This window comes from Caloenas nicobarica, chromosome Z (genome assembly GCF_036013445.1).
Source record: "Caloenas nicobarica isolate bCalNic1 chromosome Z, bCalNic1.hap1, whole genome shotgun sequence".
NCBI lineage: Eukaryota > Metazoa > Chordata > Aves > Columbiformes > Columbidae > Caloenas > Caloenas nicobarica.
The window spans coordinates 25,390,078-25,408,069 of NC_088284.1; the positions used below are offsets into that span (position 1 = coordinate 25,390,078).

The 17,992-nt window shown below is 35.6% G+C and overlaps 1 protein-coding gene across 1 annotated transcript in view; it reads left to right on the plus strand.

Annotated features, from left to right (window-relative positions):
* The window catches only part of NDUFS4 (NADH:ubiquinone oxidoreductase subunit S4), a 47,395-nt gene that overhangs the window by 14,952 nt on the left and 14,451 nt on the right, over positions 1–17,992 (plus strand). The window contains exon 2 of the mRNA XM_065656613.1: positions 5,687–5,765. Within this exon, the coding sequence (XP_065512685.1) occupies positions 5,687–5,765 (79 nt within the window). The remainder of the gene's footprint in view (positions 1–5,686; positions 5,766–17,992) is intronic.

Below are 17,992 nucleotides of genomic sequence, written 5' to 3' on the forward strand. Positions count from 1 at the left end.
CTTTAATGTTTGGCTTCTCTAGTTCAACAGAACTGGTTAATGCATGAACATAGCTGGGGCCTCTAATGTAAGAAAGGAAGCAACTTAAATATGTCCTCTGAAACAAGGAACTCTGCTACATCCTTATCCCACAGCGGGATAAGATGGTCAAGAGACCTGATACTGGTGTGAATATTGTAGTGAAGACTGGAGAACTTCCAATGGCTTCTCAATGGACTCCTCCATTTGTGTAGCAGAGATGTGGAACCCATTTATGACTTTGCTGGAACAACAGATGACAGTGGAAGGGGAGTAAATGCTTCTTGTGGAAGACGCGTAGTTAGGTGATCACAGCATTTGTATTTCCAGGATACGTGAAACCTATAGAAATTTTCGAACTCTACAAATTTACATTTTCTCTAGTAGTCATCAATTCATTTTGCATTACCGAGCTAATGTAATAGTATTTTTACAATTATTTACTAAGAAGACTGTGTAGTGTAGTCTTTGCCAAATTTCTACTCATCTCTTTACACAGTATAAAAGACTTGCAGATTTACTGTGAGACTCTAAAATAATAAATTGTAGCCCTAACCCAGTCTAGATACAATGTTCATGTCTATAAGGCCTCTCTGAAGAACTGTGGAAGAAAAAGTGACATTAACATTTAAAAAATTCCTAACACTAAAACCCAGAAATATCAGTAAAGTATATTGTTTTGTAACAGATATTAAAGCAGAGTTCATGCTGAAGCTGGACCATGATCTGATTTATGGTATACACAAAATTTTATTGTCCAAAGTTACATTTTAAGTGAACTGTAGAAATTAGTATAATGAAATTATAATAAATGATAGAAATGATTTAATGGTAATAATGTAAAATTATAATACAGGATCATATAGATCAAGTTTAAGGAATTTAAATGCCCAACACAGTGGTATGAGGTGGGGAGAAAATACCACTTTCATAATTGCAAACCAAATGACAATTTGAGTGATGGTCTGTGTAGTCAGAGGAGCTCCTCTACATTCATGCCAATTTATCCCTGTTTGAAGACACCTCCATATTTGTGTGTCAGACTAATGTGGAGAACAAAGAAGGCATCTTCCATTAAGAGACTGATCAGGCAATTTGAGAGAGGGAATATACTTGGGGAGGAGGAGAGTAATGCCAGATACGTCTGAAGGAAGAGGCCAGAAAGACAAACTTCAGAAAGAAGAGAATTTTGCTGCCCGAGTCCCTGTGGACTAAGTGTGGCATCCTCACCAGCCAGGTTTCCTTGATGAAAGAGACACTTTTTAGGGACTAGAAGACTTTGTGAAGAGTTTGTTATAATCCAAGAAGCTGCAGATTGGGTTATCCACATACATTAATATGAGATACTGTGGGGAAATATCAGCAAGATCATAAAGGCCATGGGTAACTTTTTTATAAAACTAGATTTTACTTTTGTCTATGTAATTTTGAAGGGCTTTTGTTTTAAAAGGCTAACTGTTCTAATAAACTCAGGCTTGTTTGTTCATCACTAGGGAGTTCACTATAAGAAAAATGGATATGTGGACAGTTTGGAGACTCATCCCACTTTGTTTATTAGATAATAGCTGTGAAGGAAGTATATCTGATCTGTGTTTTGAATGGGACATTAATGAGCCTAGAAGATAGCAGGGTTTGTTTATTGCTAGCTATTACGTGTAAAACTTTCTTCATAGTTTCTGAACTTTAGCATTATATTGATGGTCTATTTAATATTATTTAAAGTATTCTGTGTACTGTAATTTTAAATCAGAGTTTGATTAGTCTTGGAACAGGCTAAGAATGGAACTTCCTACTCTTAAAGCCTCATCCCAACATGTTTTGACTGGGAAAAAAAAAAAAGTATAAGCAGTCAAAAAGAGGCAAAACAGGATAATGTAAACCCATGTTGCTTAAAAAGAGAAAGAAAGAAAGCAGGTTACCTTTCTCTGGAGGTCAGTAGTAGAAGAAAGGAGAAAAACCTTGTGAGAATGGAATTGTAAAAAGTAGGTTTTATAGTTCTGCAAGTTTATCCATCTCGAAAGCTACCTGAAGGTCAAGGTGGATGTGAACAAAGGCAAGTATTAATTGGGAATTTTGTAAGAATTACTTTACCATTGAAGATAGAATAAAAGGTTTAAACTGAGTGGTCGCTTAAGTGATTTAGATTTCATATTCATTTAATCTGAAGGCAAAATAAATGTAAAGTGTATACAATTTCTAAGGGGATATTTGAGTGATGAAATGATACTTGTCATTGCGGGAGTTTGAAAAGAGAGGATTGTGTGTGAAAGAGGTCTGTTTTCTGGTTATCTCCTCAGTTAAGTGTCTGACATTAGGGACAAACCTGCAATGAAACCTGTTGAAAATAAAATAAGTGTTTTGGTAATCTAGTAACACTTTCTATTAACTTTTAAATACTAGTATTTCAGATCACATGATATTTCAGAGTTGCTGGTATTTCTGAGCTCCAGATTACTTTCCTATGAGAGCTGCAACGAATGGAGATATAAGCAGCATGTTATCTTTAAAGCAAAAATGGTGGTTTATGTGTTTTTACACAGAGAGACCTCCATGGACTCCACATTCCTAGTCTAGTCCAAATGCCAGTTTTCAATCACTTTTCAAATAGGAAGTTCTTAGGGAAAGTATGTTCTCTCCAACTCATTGCAATCCAGGGGTGGACAGTAGGCTTGGCACTCAAGAAATGAACAAGGTTGAAAGTTACAGTAACAGCTGGGCATTTTCCAGAATGGTGTAGTCAAGAGAAAAGGCTTTGAAAAATTATGAAGAGGAGCAGAAGTAAACCATCCATCTACTTTTGTAGAAGAAGAGCTAAAACGTGGAGAGCTGTAAGGTGTGATGCCTTGAAGTTTATCCCGTTTTAGAGAGACACCTTATGGAAAACAAATCACGTCTCTCTGTATGCAGTCTAGAGGCACCTTGGAGAGATATTCTGCTCACCTTTAATCTGGTGGGATTTTTACCCCACTCTTCCCTTTTAACTATAGCGGTATAAAAGCTCTTTAATTTTTTTTCTGCTAATATAGAAATTTCCAAAATGATCAATCATCTGAGCAAAAGCGATGTCAAATGACATGATGGTGAGTAGAAATCACATTAGAAGGGCATGGCATTTATACTTTTCAAGGTTGATTAATGCTTTCCTAGATAAAGAAAAAAATTATTTTTCAAAAGTTAATTGTGTTAAATTTTCTTCCAAATTGCATTTCTATCACAGGGAAAAGTATGATTCTGGTCATACTTAAAGACATTCTGGTCTGACTTAAATCCTGTCATGCTCAAATCTTTATGTATTCATCAGACCTCTCCACGGAGCAAGGTTCAGAGAACTTTTTGATTAATAGTTTAGATTGTTTTGTATCCAGAAACAGCCAGTTTGATTGCATAATCCCATGTCCTTCTTTGGCCGTACGTTAAGTAGTGTAGTGAACACAGTATCACATGAAGTTCTAAAATACCTGCAGAATACTACTTTGATATTAAAATTCCTGCAGTGGGACAGAAACTGATTTTCCTATTACAGTGTTTAATGTTGAAAATTCTGTGGCTTCAGCAGCTTGCCACTAGAACTCAGGTGTAATGCTATTGTTCTGAAGGCTTTTAAGATAGCTTCTTTCTTGGTGTGTTTTTGAATAAGGACCATCTAAGAGCCATTTCTTGTAGCATACTGCAGTATCTGTCCTGTTTTTATGATGTATTGTTTTACGTGTACAAATTAAAAAATGACAACTGTGTTAAGCCAGAAGCTCTCTGTGACAGAGATTTTGAGCTAACAGAGGCGTTATCATTTTAATGTTTACGAAATTCTTGTGCTCCCTTGCACTTGAAGACTTCATCATGTTCTTGAAAGTACCTTTGCAGATGGTTTTTATCGTCTTAAATAGGAATAGGTGTCTGTCCATGTCACAAAGTTGAGTGATTCTATAAACTTTGTGCTTTGTTTTTCATGATGAAGAGATTTTTTGAAATTGTTATTGGCAGATGGAAGGTAATTTAGTAGAGTGTAATCTGGGTTAGAAGTATAGATTTGTGGGAATCTGCATTTGAAGTATTACTGAACTGAACTTTGTTCCAGTTGCTTAGTTTCATAAAATTCTTGTGGCTTGCTTTATAGCCACTATTTCAAATTCCTTTCTAGTGTAGGTTTTACCTCCTTAAAAACTTTACCATGATAATGTTGTGTGTAAATTGAATGCTTGTTTAGTTAATGTGTTAAATCCATTGGAGCTAGATTGACTAAGCGATCAAGTTCATCAAATGCATTCTCACCAGAATTGACAAAAATTAGTGAGGGATTTAAGATTAGAAGACATGGTAGATAAATGTGTTATGAAGACTGTTTCCCCAGATAGGATGGCTTACTAGAATGTGACAGAAGGTATGGTCTTTTCATTCTACAGGTTTTGAGTGGTTGTGTGCAAGTTACCTGGTCCTGAAAGGCCTTTCATGTTATTGACCATTTAACTGTTACAGTTTATGTGGGAAAGGGTAAATTTGGATAGTATTGCAGATTTTGTGAAAGTCTTGGAATTTGTCTTTAAAAGCTGTGGTGTTTTTAAAGGCACTTATGAATGGTTTCCTTAAATGTTAAGTGAACTTTACCAGTGGTGTTAAAATACTAGCAGTATGGTTGTGAGTATCCCATAGTCAAAATCTCAAAGCTTGCATCTGCAAGCATGTCTGCCTTCCCAAATTAGGCAATCTTCTGAAGAACAGTTGAAATGAAAGTGGCTTAGCCTCTCTTACTGTTCAGTTGTCTATATTCTTGCATTTTTGTGCCTCATTTGTTTAAAATGACCTTAATTAAATGTGAAACATTAGCTCAGAGAATTGTGCTTTTTGGCTTGTTTCACTTGCTGTTGCATTATTTTGCCAAAAGATTATTTGTACTCAAAGGGCCCAATCCTGACATTAGTGACATAATGCAAATTAAGGGTGATTTTTACTTCTTAATTCAGTGGTGTAGAATTGGGTTCTGTGTTTCCATGTGTACCTTACAGGTTTAGTAATTATGCAAGAAGAGTAATAGTACTTCTTGGAAATGAATAAGCTGACCCATACTCATTTAGAAATTAAGCAAAATAGTTATGAGCTTTGCCCAGCCAAAACCAGAAAATTTTGTTTGAATTATCAGCTTAGGGTTTGTTTAGTTGTTTTTTGTTGTTTGTGGTTTGCGTTTGTTGTTCTTTTGTGGGTTTTTGTTTGGTTTTATTTTTTAATTTGTTAATATTCTGTTGCTAAAGTGTATAACTGGATCTTTACCATTACAAATAGATTTAGGATTTTTTTCCTGTGATGCCATAATTTTAAAGATCAGAGTTCCAGAATGCTTGCAGCAGCCTTGTATTTTTCTGTCTGTTCGTGACAAACCAGCTACTGTACATTAATATAGAGCAGTACAGTCCTTGCCACTGGCAGTCTCTCTGTGACAGAGAGCCTGTAGGCTGACATAAAGTGCAGCCTGTTGTGAACTGCTAAGTGGGAGTCTGCCAAAAACTCAGCAGACAGAACTAATTGGGGAGAAAAAGGATTTTTGTGCCCTCATCTCTCCCTCTTCAATTTTTTTTACAAGACGGATATTGTTAAAGTAACTTGTTTATGTAAGATTTGTCTGCCTCTATTTTCTCATTGCATGAATCATTTTTTAACTTCAAGTCTTGCACTGCAGGTCACTGAGCACTTCCACATGGCGGCTGGCACAGGACCAAACTCGAGACACGCAACTCATCACAGTTGATGAAAAGTTGGTAAGGGTTTTCTGCTGCATACTGCTATGATACAGTCTTCAAGGTTATTTCTGCACAATAGGCATTCAGTATGGTATTCTCTGTTCTTCTAGGAAAGCCATATGAATGTGAACTACAAAGCAACAATCCTTCATACATTTTTAAAAGGGGAACGTTAGTAAAAAAGAATGCATAGGAACTGTGGCATTCAAAGTGTTAAGCAATTTAAAATGAGGAGTACCTTTTTATTATTATGTTAGAGCCAAGGATCAGTACGAGCTGTAATTTATAAGAAGTTTGTTCATTTTGAAATCTGGGTATAGTTTCTGTGTAGTGAAAATAGACAAGATTTGCCAGCTTCCTGAAATTTTCTTCATTAGGACTCATACTACTAAAGAAAGTGTGTAAAGAACCATCATGCAAGATTATTGTTACTATGCGCATATACTCTAGTTTTTGAATATGCATGAAGGTTAGATTACAACTAGGAACAAATGCAGAACATTCTTCTGCTAATCAGTAGCAGATCAGAAATTTGGCAATCTTTTCTTGTAAGTTCTTCCATAATGTGTGGTCTGTTACTCTAGATGCAACCTGACACTTATGTTTACATTATTCAATAGTATAATTTTTGTAAGACTTCTGGGGCGGGATGCGTCACAACAGAAGCATGCTTTTCATTGGTTTTCATATCGCTTTTGCATCTTCGGGGAAAAAAATTCCCATCATATGTACTAGACAGCTCATAATGTATGTAATTTCTTGTATCCCTGAAGCTATATGAACCGCTTAAGAAATATTTGGAATTTGTATTTATAAATTGAATATTTGTAATGATAACTACAAGTTGAGACAGCTGAAGTTTAACAGGCTATTGGAAAAAAAACGCACCTAGTGTAACAACTCTTTAGGGTCTTTTTTTCTCATGCTTTGTAATATACATGTAGCAATAATAATCTACTAAAGGTAAAAAAAAAATAGATTATTTTGTAAACTTCGTTATGAATTTTAAAAAGTAGTAGTCTAATTTTAGGTTAAAAATTATACTGTATTTACTTTGCATAATTTGGGATTCAGGAAATTTCATTTAATGTACTATGCAAATAAGATTCACCAAGTTGATAGACCTACAGTTCCCAAAACAAATGATGAATTGCATTTGATTATTGTAGCGCTGTTCTTTAACATTTAAAAAAAACTAAATAGAGTTTTAAAATGCCTGAATTTACAGTATCACATTTCCCTATGGTGGCCTTCCATGATGGATATGTGCAGCTGAAAGAGACTACAGTGCAAAGACAGATCCATAAAATAAATACTCTTCTATCTTCCATTTTGTATTTAACTGTACATTGTCCTAAGTTAGGGTTGTGCGTTACCCTGTCTAGTGATGACAGTTTTTATTTCCATTTGAGCTAAAGTGATACTAATTTGAAATACAACTGTTCTGTTCTCTTACTGTAAATGAATTGCGAGTGGTTATTTCTAATGTAGTTATATGTTCTTATCAAGTTGAAGACTCATATCGTAATTATTGGGGTTTTTTTTTTGAGATCTCATAGTAGCAGCCACTGAATAACTTTGTTTAATTTTGATCAATATAATGTATCTAAATGATTACTTTATGCTTGGTTGTTTCAAGTATTAACTTCAGTGTCAGACTGAATAGTATTTTCCTACAATATTGTGTGCATGTAGATGCGCATTCTAGATACACAAATCTTTCCCCGCCCCCCCCACCCCGCCCAGATTATTGTAGGGCCTGAAACAAAATGATAGAAAATTAGAACACCATTTTAAAAATCTTTAAAAGTTTTTCGAGAGGTTTCTGTGTTGCCGTAAAATTTAAAATAAATGTTTTTCTATTAATGGGCAAAAATTTATATCCCATTAGCAAGGAAAGTCTTCACAAAGAGGTTTGATGTGGTTTTCGACTCTCTTCAGGGTTAGAAGTTCTCTAAACACCTGTTAAACCTCATGGAAAAGTAGCATACTGTAGTAACTTATTTTAGATTGTTGCAGTATATTTCCTAATTTTAAGTAGGATTAATTACAACCCATTAAAAATAGTGTAACACATAACATGAATTTTGTGTTTTCTAAATAATGTTCCTAAGCATAATAAACATGTTATTTCCACGCAAGTTGTAGCTAAACTGTATTCCAGAAGCTGATGCTTAACTTTTAATTAAAAAAGACACCTCCTCTTGTGTTAGTGCCAGATATATGCATCTTATTGTTAGAAATCGTTAAATCATGTTTTGTTGAATTTGTTTGCTTTGTCTTACTTTAAAACAAACAAACAAACCAGCATCACTTTATGGGTGATTTTTACATACATATCTGCAAGCAGCAGCAGGAACAGGTGGGAAATGGGATATGGTTATCTTTGTTTACCTTAATCCTTTTGTAACTTATTTTGAAACTGAACTCTTCTGTAAGTTGATGTTTACAAGGCTAGTAGAGTAACACTGTGGTTATTGAAAACTTTTAACTGTATGTTGTAGTCGTATTAATCTGTCTATTTCCAGTGCTTTTGCAGAGCTTGTATTTCTATGTGTACATGCTTATGCTAGAACTTGATCGACAGGGATTCCTTTGAATTACCTAGAGTCCCATTTGGTTATGTAGGTATTAAAATACTCATTGTCTTGGGAAACACAAATGAAATAGAATGGGTAAGAGCATCCTGACATTGAATGATTAAGCAGTAGTCAGTCACCTTCTTACTGCAGCTCAGCATGTGTTGAATACAACAGATGAGTTCTAATGAAATAGTAGAAAATACAATAGTTTAGACAATATTAATTTTTCATATTAGAAAAAAACCAGCACTCTTAAATATAAGATCAATTAAATGCTCAACTTTTATAGAACACATCCAAGAAATCATATCTTTCTCTCAGTTACTAACTGGTTTTAGTGAATATGGAATAAAATAACTTTTCATGAACAGTTAAATCTGAAGAAAATAACATACAAAATGAAAAAAGCTAAGCAGAAATATAGTTCTTGCATCACATTGTGAATCTCTAGCCACCAATTAGGTCATATTCCAAGAGTCTGGACAAATAGCTGTGTGAAAAGTAGTCTCTCAAGACCCTTCTTGCATTAGGAAATTTGGGCTATAGAGGACAAAAGCTGTCTGCAGGAAATCTCTCTCAGGTAATGTTCCAAATTATTTAACTGTTTGTGCATATGGAACAACATCACTTCCATCATCATTTAAAAAGCTTCAATGGTTTCGCCTAAAGTGAGTATTTGAGCTGTTTTAAATTACGGCAATTTGTTTCAGTTGTTGTAAGTAGGGTGCATCAATACTGTTTGTTGTAGCTAGAAGTCATGGAGTTCAGCATGCGTGCTTCAAGCAGGCTTCCCAGTCAGTGCTGGTAACACTGCATTGTGGTTGTCTAGCCTGGAACTTTTGCAGGCTAGGCACTTTTGTGAAAGTTGCTGTCTGCAATTGGAAGGTACTCGCAAATATTTACCAGTAAAAGGACTTGTGTAGTGGTTAAATGATACCAATATTGTGAACATTTCAAAATCAGAACAACTGCCAGAAAGTATACTTTGCATCTATAAAGCAGAATATTCCACTGATGATGCATATGCTGTAGCTCAAAGCAAAAATTATTGCAAGAGTAGTTGTAGGGTTTAGTCACTGGGGAGACACTAGAATCACTGTAGAACTGTGGTTAAGGGTCAGCTTTTAGTTGCAGCCATCTCACAGATGTTTTTATTCTGTGTCAGGCCAAGCTAAAATAGCATGAGTTGCTACACAGAGTTAAGCATTCAAGAGCAGTACTATCAAGTGCAATTGAAATGGTACTAAAGCAGTTTTTGCAGCGTTTTGAGAACACGTAGGAACGTACTCTATTACAAGCTTGACAGGCTAACTACAATGATGCTATTGACATTTCAGCTCCTGTCCTGAAATTGTTTTGTTTTGTCTATACTGTTAATTAACCTTTTCTTCAGTAATGCTTCAGAAGTCTCAGTTCTGAACCCTCAGCAGAGGGCTGGCTTCCTTCTGATTGTAGACGTACTCTGCATAACTCACTAAAGATAACTTGCATGGACCAAATTTGGCAAAGAAAATCTGAACCCCTTTTTGAGGATGAGCAGTTCATACTTTTCAGATAATGTTCAAGAGGAGTAGAAAATGCTGTATGCTGCAGCAGCCTAGGCCAAGGCAGGTTAATAAGTGGACTTAGTGGATGAGGGAAAGGCTGTGAATGTTGTTTGGGGAAGAGTGGCTGGAAAGCTGCCTGGCAGAGAGGGATCTGGGGGTGTTGATTGACAGTGGCTGAACATGAGCCAGCAGTGTACCCAGGTGGCCAAAAAGGCCAACAGCATCCTGGCTTGTATCAGAACTCATCCCCTGTACTCAGCACTGGTGAGGCTGCACCTTGAATCCTGTGTTCAGTTTTGGGCCCCTCACTACAAAAAAGACATTGAGGTGCTGGAGAGAGTTCAGAGAAGGGTGATGAAGCTGATGAGGGGTCTGGAGCACAAGTCTGATGAGGAGCGGCTGAGGGAACTGGGGCTGTTTAGCCTGGAGAAAAGGAGGCTGAGGGGAGGCCTTATCACTGTCTACAACTACCTGAAAGGAGGTTGTAGCATGGAGGGTGTTGGTCTCTTCTCCCAAGTGATAGGAAGAGAGGAAATGGGTTGGATATTAGGAAAAATTTCTCCACAGAAAGGGTTGTCAGGCATTGAAACAGGCTGCCCAGGGAAGCGATTGAGTCGCCATCCCTGGAGGTATGTAAAAACTTATAGACATGGTACTTAGGGACATGGTTTAGTGGTAGACTGGACAGTTAGAGGTTATGGTTGGACTCAGTGATTTTAAGGATCTTTTCTAACTTAAATGATTCTGTGACTCTAATAACTATTGTGAAATTGGTATCAAAAATCATGGGAGCTTCCTCTTGGCTGTCCAGAGGTAGCGGTTAGTGTCTATTGTGTTTACTACTGAATAATCCAGAAGTAGCAGTATATTAATAAGATTCTCAGAACATGAACCTCTTCAGCAAAAAAGTTGCGGAAACACTCCAGTCCATTTTTTCTAGAAGACTACATTATTAGCAGACATCACACGGTGTTTTCAGCATTGAGTCATAGTTTGTTCACCTTCATCCAAATCCCAGCTTTGGCTAGGTTTAGAAATTTGTGAAATTGTGTAATTTCTGTTTGATTAGAGCTGCATAGACTTCACTATAATAAACATTGGTAATACTGAGGTTCAAAATAAAATATACAAACAAGTGGAGAATAGCCTGGAATGATGAAACTTCTTCAAATCTCAATCTGATAGTCTACAGTGCTGTGAAACAAAGGACATAGCAAATCAAGCTTTATCACGCTTTTTAAAGTGTGGTCTTTGCTAGCAGCCTTTCCCAAGAACCGAGAGTGTATATTATACTTTACTCTGAAAAGCAAAGCAATAATGTGTCATAAAATTATGTGCGAGACAGTGTGACATTGCATTTGAAGACTCTGTATAAGGAGCTGTTTTTGCAACTCAGTGAAGAGAAACACTTGGCAAAGTATGCATTTATTAAAGACAGGCTTACTAGATTTCCTTTTCTTGGAACTACTCTTCAGCCAAGAATTCTCAAAGTCTTACCACTGTGTTAGATAATAAGGATATAGTAGATGTTCTGTGTTTTGGTTTTTCAAAATTCTGTTAACCCCTTGTGGGGTATTCCTTGAGGGTGAGTTTAATCTGTTCCTAAAGTAACTTAATGGGATAAAAGAATTTAGAATAATATTTTCTTTGTTTAACCCACTATAGCTACAGTATTTATTGAACTGGTTACCATAAAGGATTCAGTTTAGGGCAGCATTCCTCTTCAGATGAGGAACATAACTCATAAAACTTTCTGTGCCTTGTGTGTATTACTCTGTGATAGGGAGTTTTCATATTCAAAGGATGCAAAGTACCAATATGGAAGTACAAATGTACCAATTTGCAAGTACAAATACATATACAGCTACTTTAATAAAAGTTTCTAATTTAAGAGTGGAGGAAAAAACTGTCTTGGATAACTTTGTCAAGCAGCTACTGTGAAAAGGAAAGGTTTTAATGGTTTTGGGGATGGTGATAATCCTCACTTCTTATACACCACACTGTTCTGCCAGACCATATATTTATTTCTAAACAGTGGTTTTTAAAATTTTGATTTAAATAATTTGGCAGTTTCTTCTTTATAGTTTAGACTAGTAGTTGCATTTGGTCTTAAGTACAGTACAAGCTCAGGTGTAGGTGTGTCTGTAGGTACCAGATTATCTACCTATGTCCATGTTTTCAGGACTGCAGATTCACTATATTTTGCCGTTTGGCAATTAAATTCCTCTTCATTTGGAATATCCTAGCTCAATTCAGCCTGTGCTGCTTGCTACAACTTGTTTTTGTAAGCAATTGTAGTTTGGTGGTTTAGAAAACCCAGCTGGCTGGATACCAATAAACAGCTTTCTGTAAGAATGTCTGTAGGCAACAGTTAGTCTTCATGATAAAGAAGCTTTCCATACTCTGACAGTTCAAATAAAGAAATTGCCACCACCTTTAGCTGTCTTTTAAGAGCAATAAATATTGCTGTATTACTAAATTTTAGCTTGCGATATTTTTTTCAGTTTATCAAACTATGTGTTTTGCAAGTAGCTCAGAACCTTGTATGAAGTGATACATAGCTCTGTCAATGAGAGCTCTCATTCCTGTGTGCGTTTATTTTGGTTTTAGGATGGGGTAGATGGTTTGGATTTCTTTGTCTGAGAGCCTTTTCTTTTGGTGCATGGTAGTGCTATCTCTGATGGGTATTGGATGGAGGAGTGTCTGAGCTTGAGGTTACACAACCTTCTAACATCTCTAGTGTCTGTTTTGTCTGGGCTTCCTTCGTGCAGCATTCTTGTGCAAAAATTCCAAGGCTTTAGTCTGGAGCACTGGGTCAAAGAATACGTCTTTTTGAAAGATATGCAAGCAATTTTTTTTTTGTTGTTTCATTACACTTCATTGAATTTTCTATCAAAGAATACTGGTTTTGAAGAGCTTGCTGTGATGACTGCTCAGAACAGATTAAAGGAGTGTCATTGTGCCATGTTTAGTTTGTCTGGTTTCCAGAAGGTTATTCAATATGCAAATCTTTGTTTAATTTTGTAAGTCTGAATTTTCAAGCGGTATTTCTGATCTGCTAGAAAGAATAAAAGTAAGCCGTTGGTTTTTTGGAGCAATTTTGTTTAGTAGTTTTGCTTTTTAAAGACTAGACAGTATTTTCATGTTCTTGTAAAGCTACCATTATCTGAACCTTTTCTAGTATACCTGCATTAGTATACCCTGTTATGAAACATTGATGTAGATGACATGAATTTTCCTTGTCCTGTCAGGAATAGTGAATAAACAATTCCTTGTAGCATGCTTGCTTTTCTGTTCAATCAAATGTGTCTTTTTGCAGTTTTGTAGTGTAAGTAACTTGTACATTTAAGACACAGTTAGCCTAACTAACAAATTTCTATGTATAGACTTGAAAGCTGTTGCTAGTCAGGAAGTTCTAGCTGAATCATTTTATCAAGTTGGAAAGGGAAAGCTTTCCTTGTCTGGAAAGCCCAGTGAGCCTGCAGGAATCCTTTAAAATCTTGGTCATGCTGCACGAGAGCTTGGTGCTTCTTCAGTACCACCTCTTTCTACTCAGAACATCAATGATGAAATGGAACCAGTTGCTCTTCCAGTTCTTGATGGCTTGTTTATGAGGTATCTTTGAACTACTTTCATGGCTGTTTTCTCAAATTATGAATGTTAACCTATGCTAAGTGGGGACATGAACCATGGAGTGTGCATCTGATGTTCAGGTCCAGAGCTTTAATATGCAATTTAGTCCTTGTGTTGTGAAGCAATGCACTGTAAGAAAGCTGCTCATTCTCTATGTATCTTTTTGGCATACTCAGTTCTTTTCACTCCATAAAGCCCATTGGCTTATGTTTTGTGCAAAAGAAAATCTTTGCTTGATGGGGTAATAACTTTTATTGTATTACCTGTTAGCCTGAAACTGGGTTAACAAGTGAGAAGTTGAGCTGTACATAATCTCTACAAGATGCTAATAAGACATATCAAATACAGTATTTTTAAAAGATTTTATAATTATGTTGCAAATGTTTTTTAAAAAATGAGGGTATGGTAATTCTGATTACAAACATCTGAAGAAGTGTTTAGTTTTTCCTTACAGATTTATTTTATAGATGTGCACGTATGTTCATGTATACAAATAAATAACAGTATTTTTCTATATAGGCCAACATGATCATCATAAATCATATATTTTAAAGTTTTCGCTGAGTAGCATGTTAACCCAGAAGCTTTTCTAAGATTAAAATTATAGTCTGCACTAGTATTTTATTTTTTATTTTCTGCTTTGTACTTTTTCTTAGGTGCATTTTCTTAGAACCATGTTTTTGTTTCCATGTCTACTCCATTTGAAAGCATTCTTGGGTAAACTAATTCTCATCCTCTGATAAGTCAGAAGTTGAATATCTTTTTCTGTTATGTCTGTTTCCAATACAAGTTCTTTCTTTTTTTATCACTGTTTAGTAAACATAATTGTACGTCCTAGTCTACTTCAAATTTTTTTCTCAACAGTAATATAAAACTGAAAGAAAAGATGTAGTGTATCAAGTTGAATTACTGAATTTAATTGATGATGGATTTCTCTCTATTGTATGATGAAGTAGAAGACTGATTTCTGTCCTATGACCTTAAAGACCAAGCATATAAAGGCCAAAGCACAAATTACAGACAGAGTTCTAGATAGAACAAGCTAAAAACAGTTTGTGAAGTAGCACCAATATATTCTAGTTATGATTCAGCTTTTTAGAGAGAGATTGTAGAAAGCTGCCCTTTTCACTAAACGTATAGGTAAATTTAGAGAAACCACTTTTGTCCAGTGGTATTAAGCTGCGTATTTTATTGATGACGTTGAAACAGTTCAAGTCCCATCAACTCTTCCGATACCCACCAGGGAATAATGACTGCATTACTGTTAGAACAGAACCTTCTAAAACACAGTTAAGGCTTATAAGCTGTATGCACTAATTAACAAAATACAGTGGACATTTAAGCTGTTAATAGCCGCAACATCCCTAATGCATAGACCTTCAATATGCTAATGCTGCATAACAGTTCTCTATTGTGCATCTCTTTAACGAGGATAACTGTGTCAGTTCTTTTCTTGTTTCACTACCTGCTGTGTATGGAAATTACGTACACTATTTAGCACTTGCTTTCAACTTTTAAAGTCCATGCATATTACATAGAAGCATTACATCTTGCATTAGGGTAAGAGACAGCTTTTAACAGGTCTGGCTTCCTTGTAATTTCTTAAATACAACTTTTCTTCTAAAAAGCATGTACCAACAGGGATTTTGCTCTAAATTTGCATTTCTTGATTGGGGATTTGCTTCTGATTTTCTCCCCTATGTGTCACACCACTTGTTACGATGTGGCAAAGAAGTGTTACAGAAACCACTTTCTTTCTGAAGGAGATGTAAAGAATAGAGAACATGCATCAGAATGAAGGCAGGCAGTGGTTTACATGAACTCAGGTTTTCTCATTGTTCTTAGTAACAGACCATGTACTAGTGTCAAGTTAAACTTTAAAAGACTACTTTTTGCTTTTTTTTCACCCCCACCTTTGATGAATATATTTTTAATAAACAGAAGCCTAAATAATTTGTTAAATTTTAACCTTTAAAGTTAAATGGTGTTCCACCATTACCATTAGAGATGGGTAGTGTAAGGAAAAGAACACCAGAATGCATGATAATGAAATAAAAAAAAAAATTTAAAAAAGTATTCTTTGGTCTAGCCACCAGCCCAGGGAGATTGTTCTCTAGCTAAAACCGAATCTACAAAGGATGTTTCATGCACTGCAGTGATAATCTTTCTTGCGACTTCATCATAGGAAGTCTTACTATAGTTATCAATTCTTAAGACTTTGCCATACATCCAAATTTGAACTCAACAGCTCAGATTTTGTCCAAATTAGAGTATGAGTTGGCCAAGGTACTCCTGCTTCACAGCAGCAATTGTACTTCTGCTGTGTGAGTAGTGTCCCAGTTCGCTGCTAGGTTCTGGATGTCATCCTCCCTTGGGTCTTCTGCAGCTTGAACTGGTAAGGGAGCTTGCCATAAAACTGAGAAAAGGCACTGGGCCACACTTTTAACACAGATGAGACCCCTTCACCTCCAAAGGCTGAAGGTGATGAAATTGATAAAAGAAGTTGTGCCTGTATTTGGGAACTCTAGCTGGGCTGTATTTGGAAAATTTCTCAATCAATACTTTAAATGAAGCTTTGTAAGATTTTCAAATGGGTATAAAGCAGATCAGAACTGTTAATTTTCTTGTTCCTGACAGAATTCCTGGAAAACAGTACCTTTATAAAATTCATTTAAGTCTTATGCTTATGATTTCTTCTATAAATACAGGTAACTGAATGTTAAAAATAAGAACTTTACTAAAATGTCATCAGAAACACACAAAAATTACAGAAATTATCTCCACTGTGCAAGAGTCGCCTGAATTTTGGCTCTCACTTAAGTTATGGAAGACCCTACCCTCAGTTCCTGGCCGGGGCTTTAGGTGTCCATGATCAAAACTACAGTTTATGGACTGTAAGCTCAAGAGTCATCTTTAGTGTATAATTCACCAGGATATTCTTGAAATATTATGTGTAGCTTTGCAAGCCAGTCTGCTCATTGTGACTTATGCTGTGACTATAGCAAAAATAATCAGAACAGCAAACTGAATAAATTTTATCTGAAAGAGTATACCATCACTGAACTACAAGTGAACTGCAGTTTACTATTTATTTAATAGTATATGCAAAATCGAACTAATCAGGGAAATCAATACAATGCTTTCTATTCTAGGTGGCCTCTAGCTGCTAATACTTGTCTTCTTTCCTGTAAAGCTCCTTCTTGCCTGTTATTTTTGTTTTCCAACTGAGAAATAGTATTTGTAAGAAGAGTTGCTTATGATCATAAAGCAGTAGAGTGTTGCCATAACTGTAAATTTTTCTAAGAGGAATCAGATTATTTCAGTTGTTCAGTTATCCTTTCTTTTTCTAAATGCAGGTAAACTAAGACTCATTTTATTTGAAAGTTTATGATCTAAGAACTTTGGTGTTGTCTTATTCTTAACTATTTAAATTTTTGCATGTTTTTTAATCTGAGGATTGTAAAGTTCTTGTAGAATACTTGGAAGTTGTGTGCTGTAGAAAACTCTGTATTTTTAAATGCCTTGCAGCTCATAAAAAACCACAAGCTACTTGAGTGTGTGGAAGCAAAGGACTTGCTTACATATGCTTCGAATGAGTTCTAGAAAGTATGCTCTCTAAATCCTGCCGTGTTATAAGAAAAAGTAGTTTACAAGATCTGCCGTAATTCAGTCTTTTTTTCCACCTTGTTGAAGATAAGCACACTGTTTATAATTTCCTTAATTTAAAGAATGTAATGACCACATTGAAGTCTCTGATGGCTAATAGTAGCAACATCAATCTTTTTTAGACCCAGATATTGGATTCCCCTTCTCATTAATTTCATGATATTTACCCAGACATTTACAAAACTAAAGAAAAAAAAATAATAATTTTGTCTTGCTCTTTGATTCTTTCTTGGCAGGAAAACTAAACTGAGCATGAAATATCTGTCTGTGCTGAAAGTGGGGCTTACGTGTTTTGAATGCTTCATTTTAAAATTTCTAAAATGTTGTTTACCTGTCCATCAAGAATGCAGGCTGAATTATAGGTATTTTTTGCATGTTTGTCAAACAAAATGCCTCTCTGTTTTGAGTCTTGTTGGTGCACTGAGAGATACAAAATCTGGGCATTTTTGTTTTGTTTTTAGTATTATGGTTTAAATTATCGAAAGTATGACTCAGCAGCTTTTCCATAAGTTTCAACATTAATCACTTTTATAAATACAGTCTTTCTGTTATTGCAGGAGAAGGATGTGAATACAGATTTTGGGAATGTAATGCAGACTATAAGCGTTTTAAGATGTGAAAGAAGGGTTGGTGAGGGGGAAGTTTTCTACTTATTAGTGTGAAGTTGTGTTCCAGTTTATAGAGAACACTTAGGATTTTTAGAAGTCCAGTCAAGTATTCCTGTTTACTCTTTCATCATATTCTCTTTGAATAAATCCAAGTGTGCAGGATTTGTCATAACACTGTGTTTGTAGTATCTCATACCAGCAGCATGGAA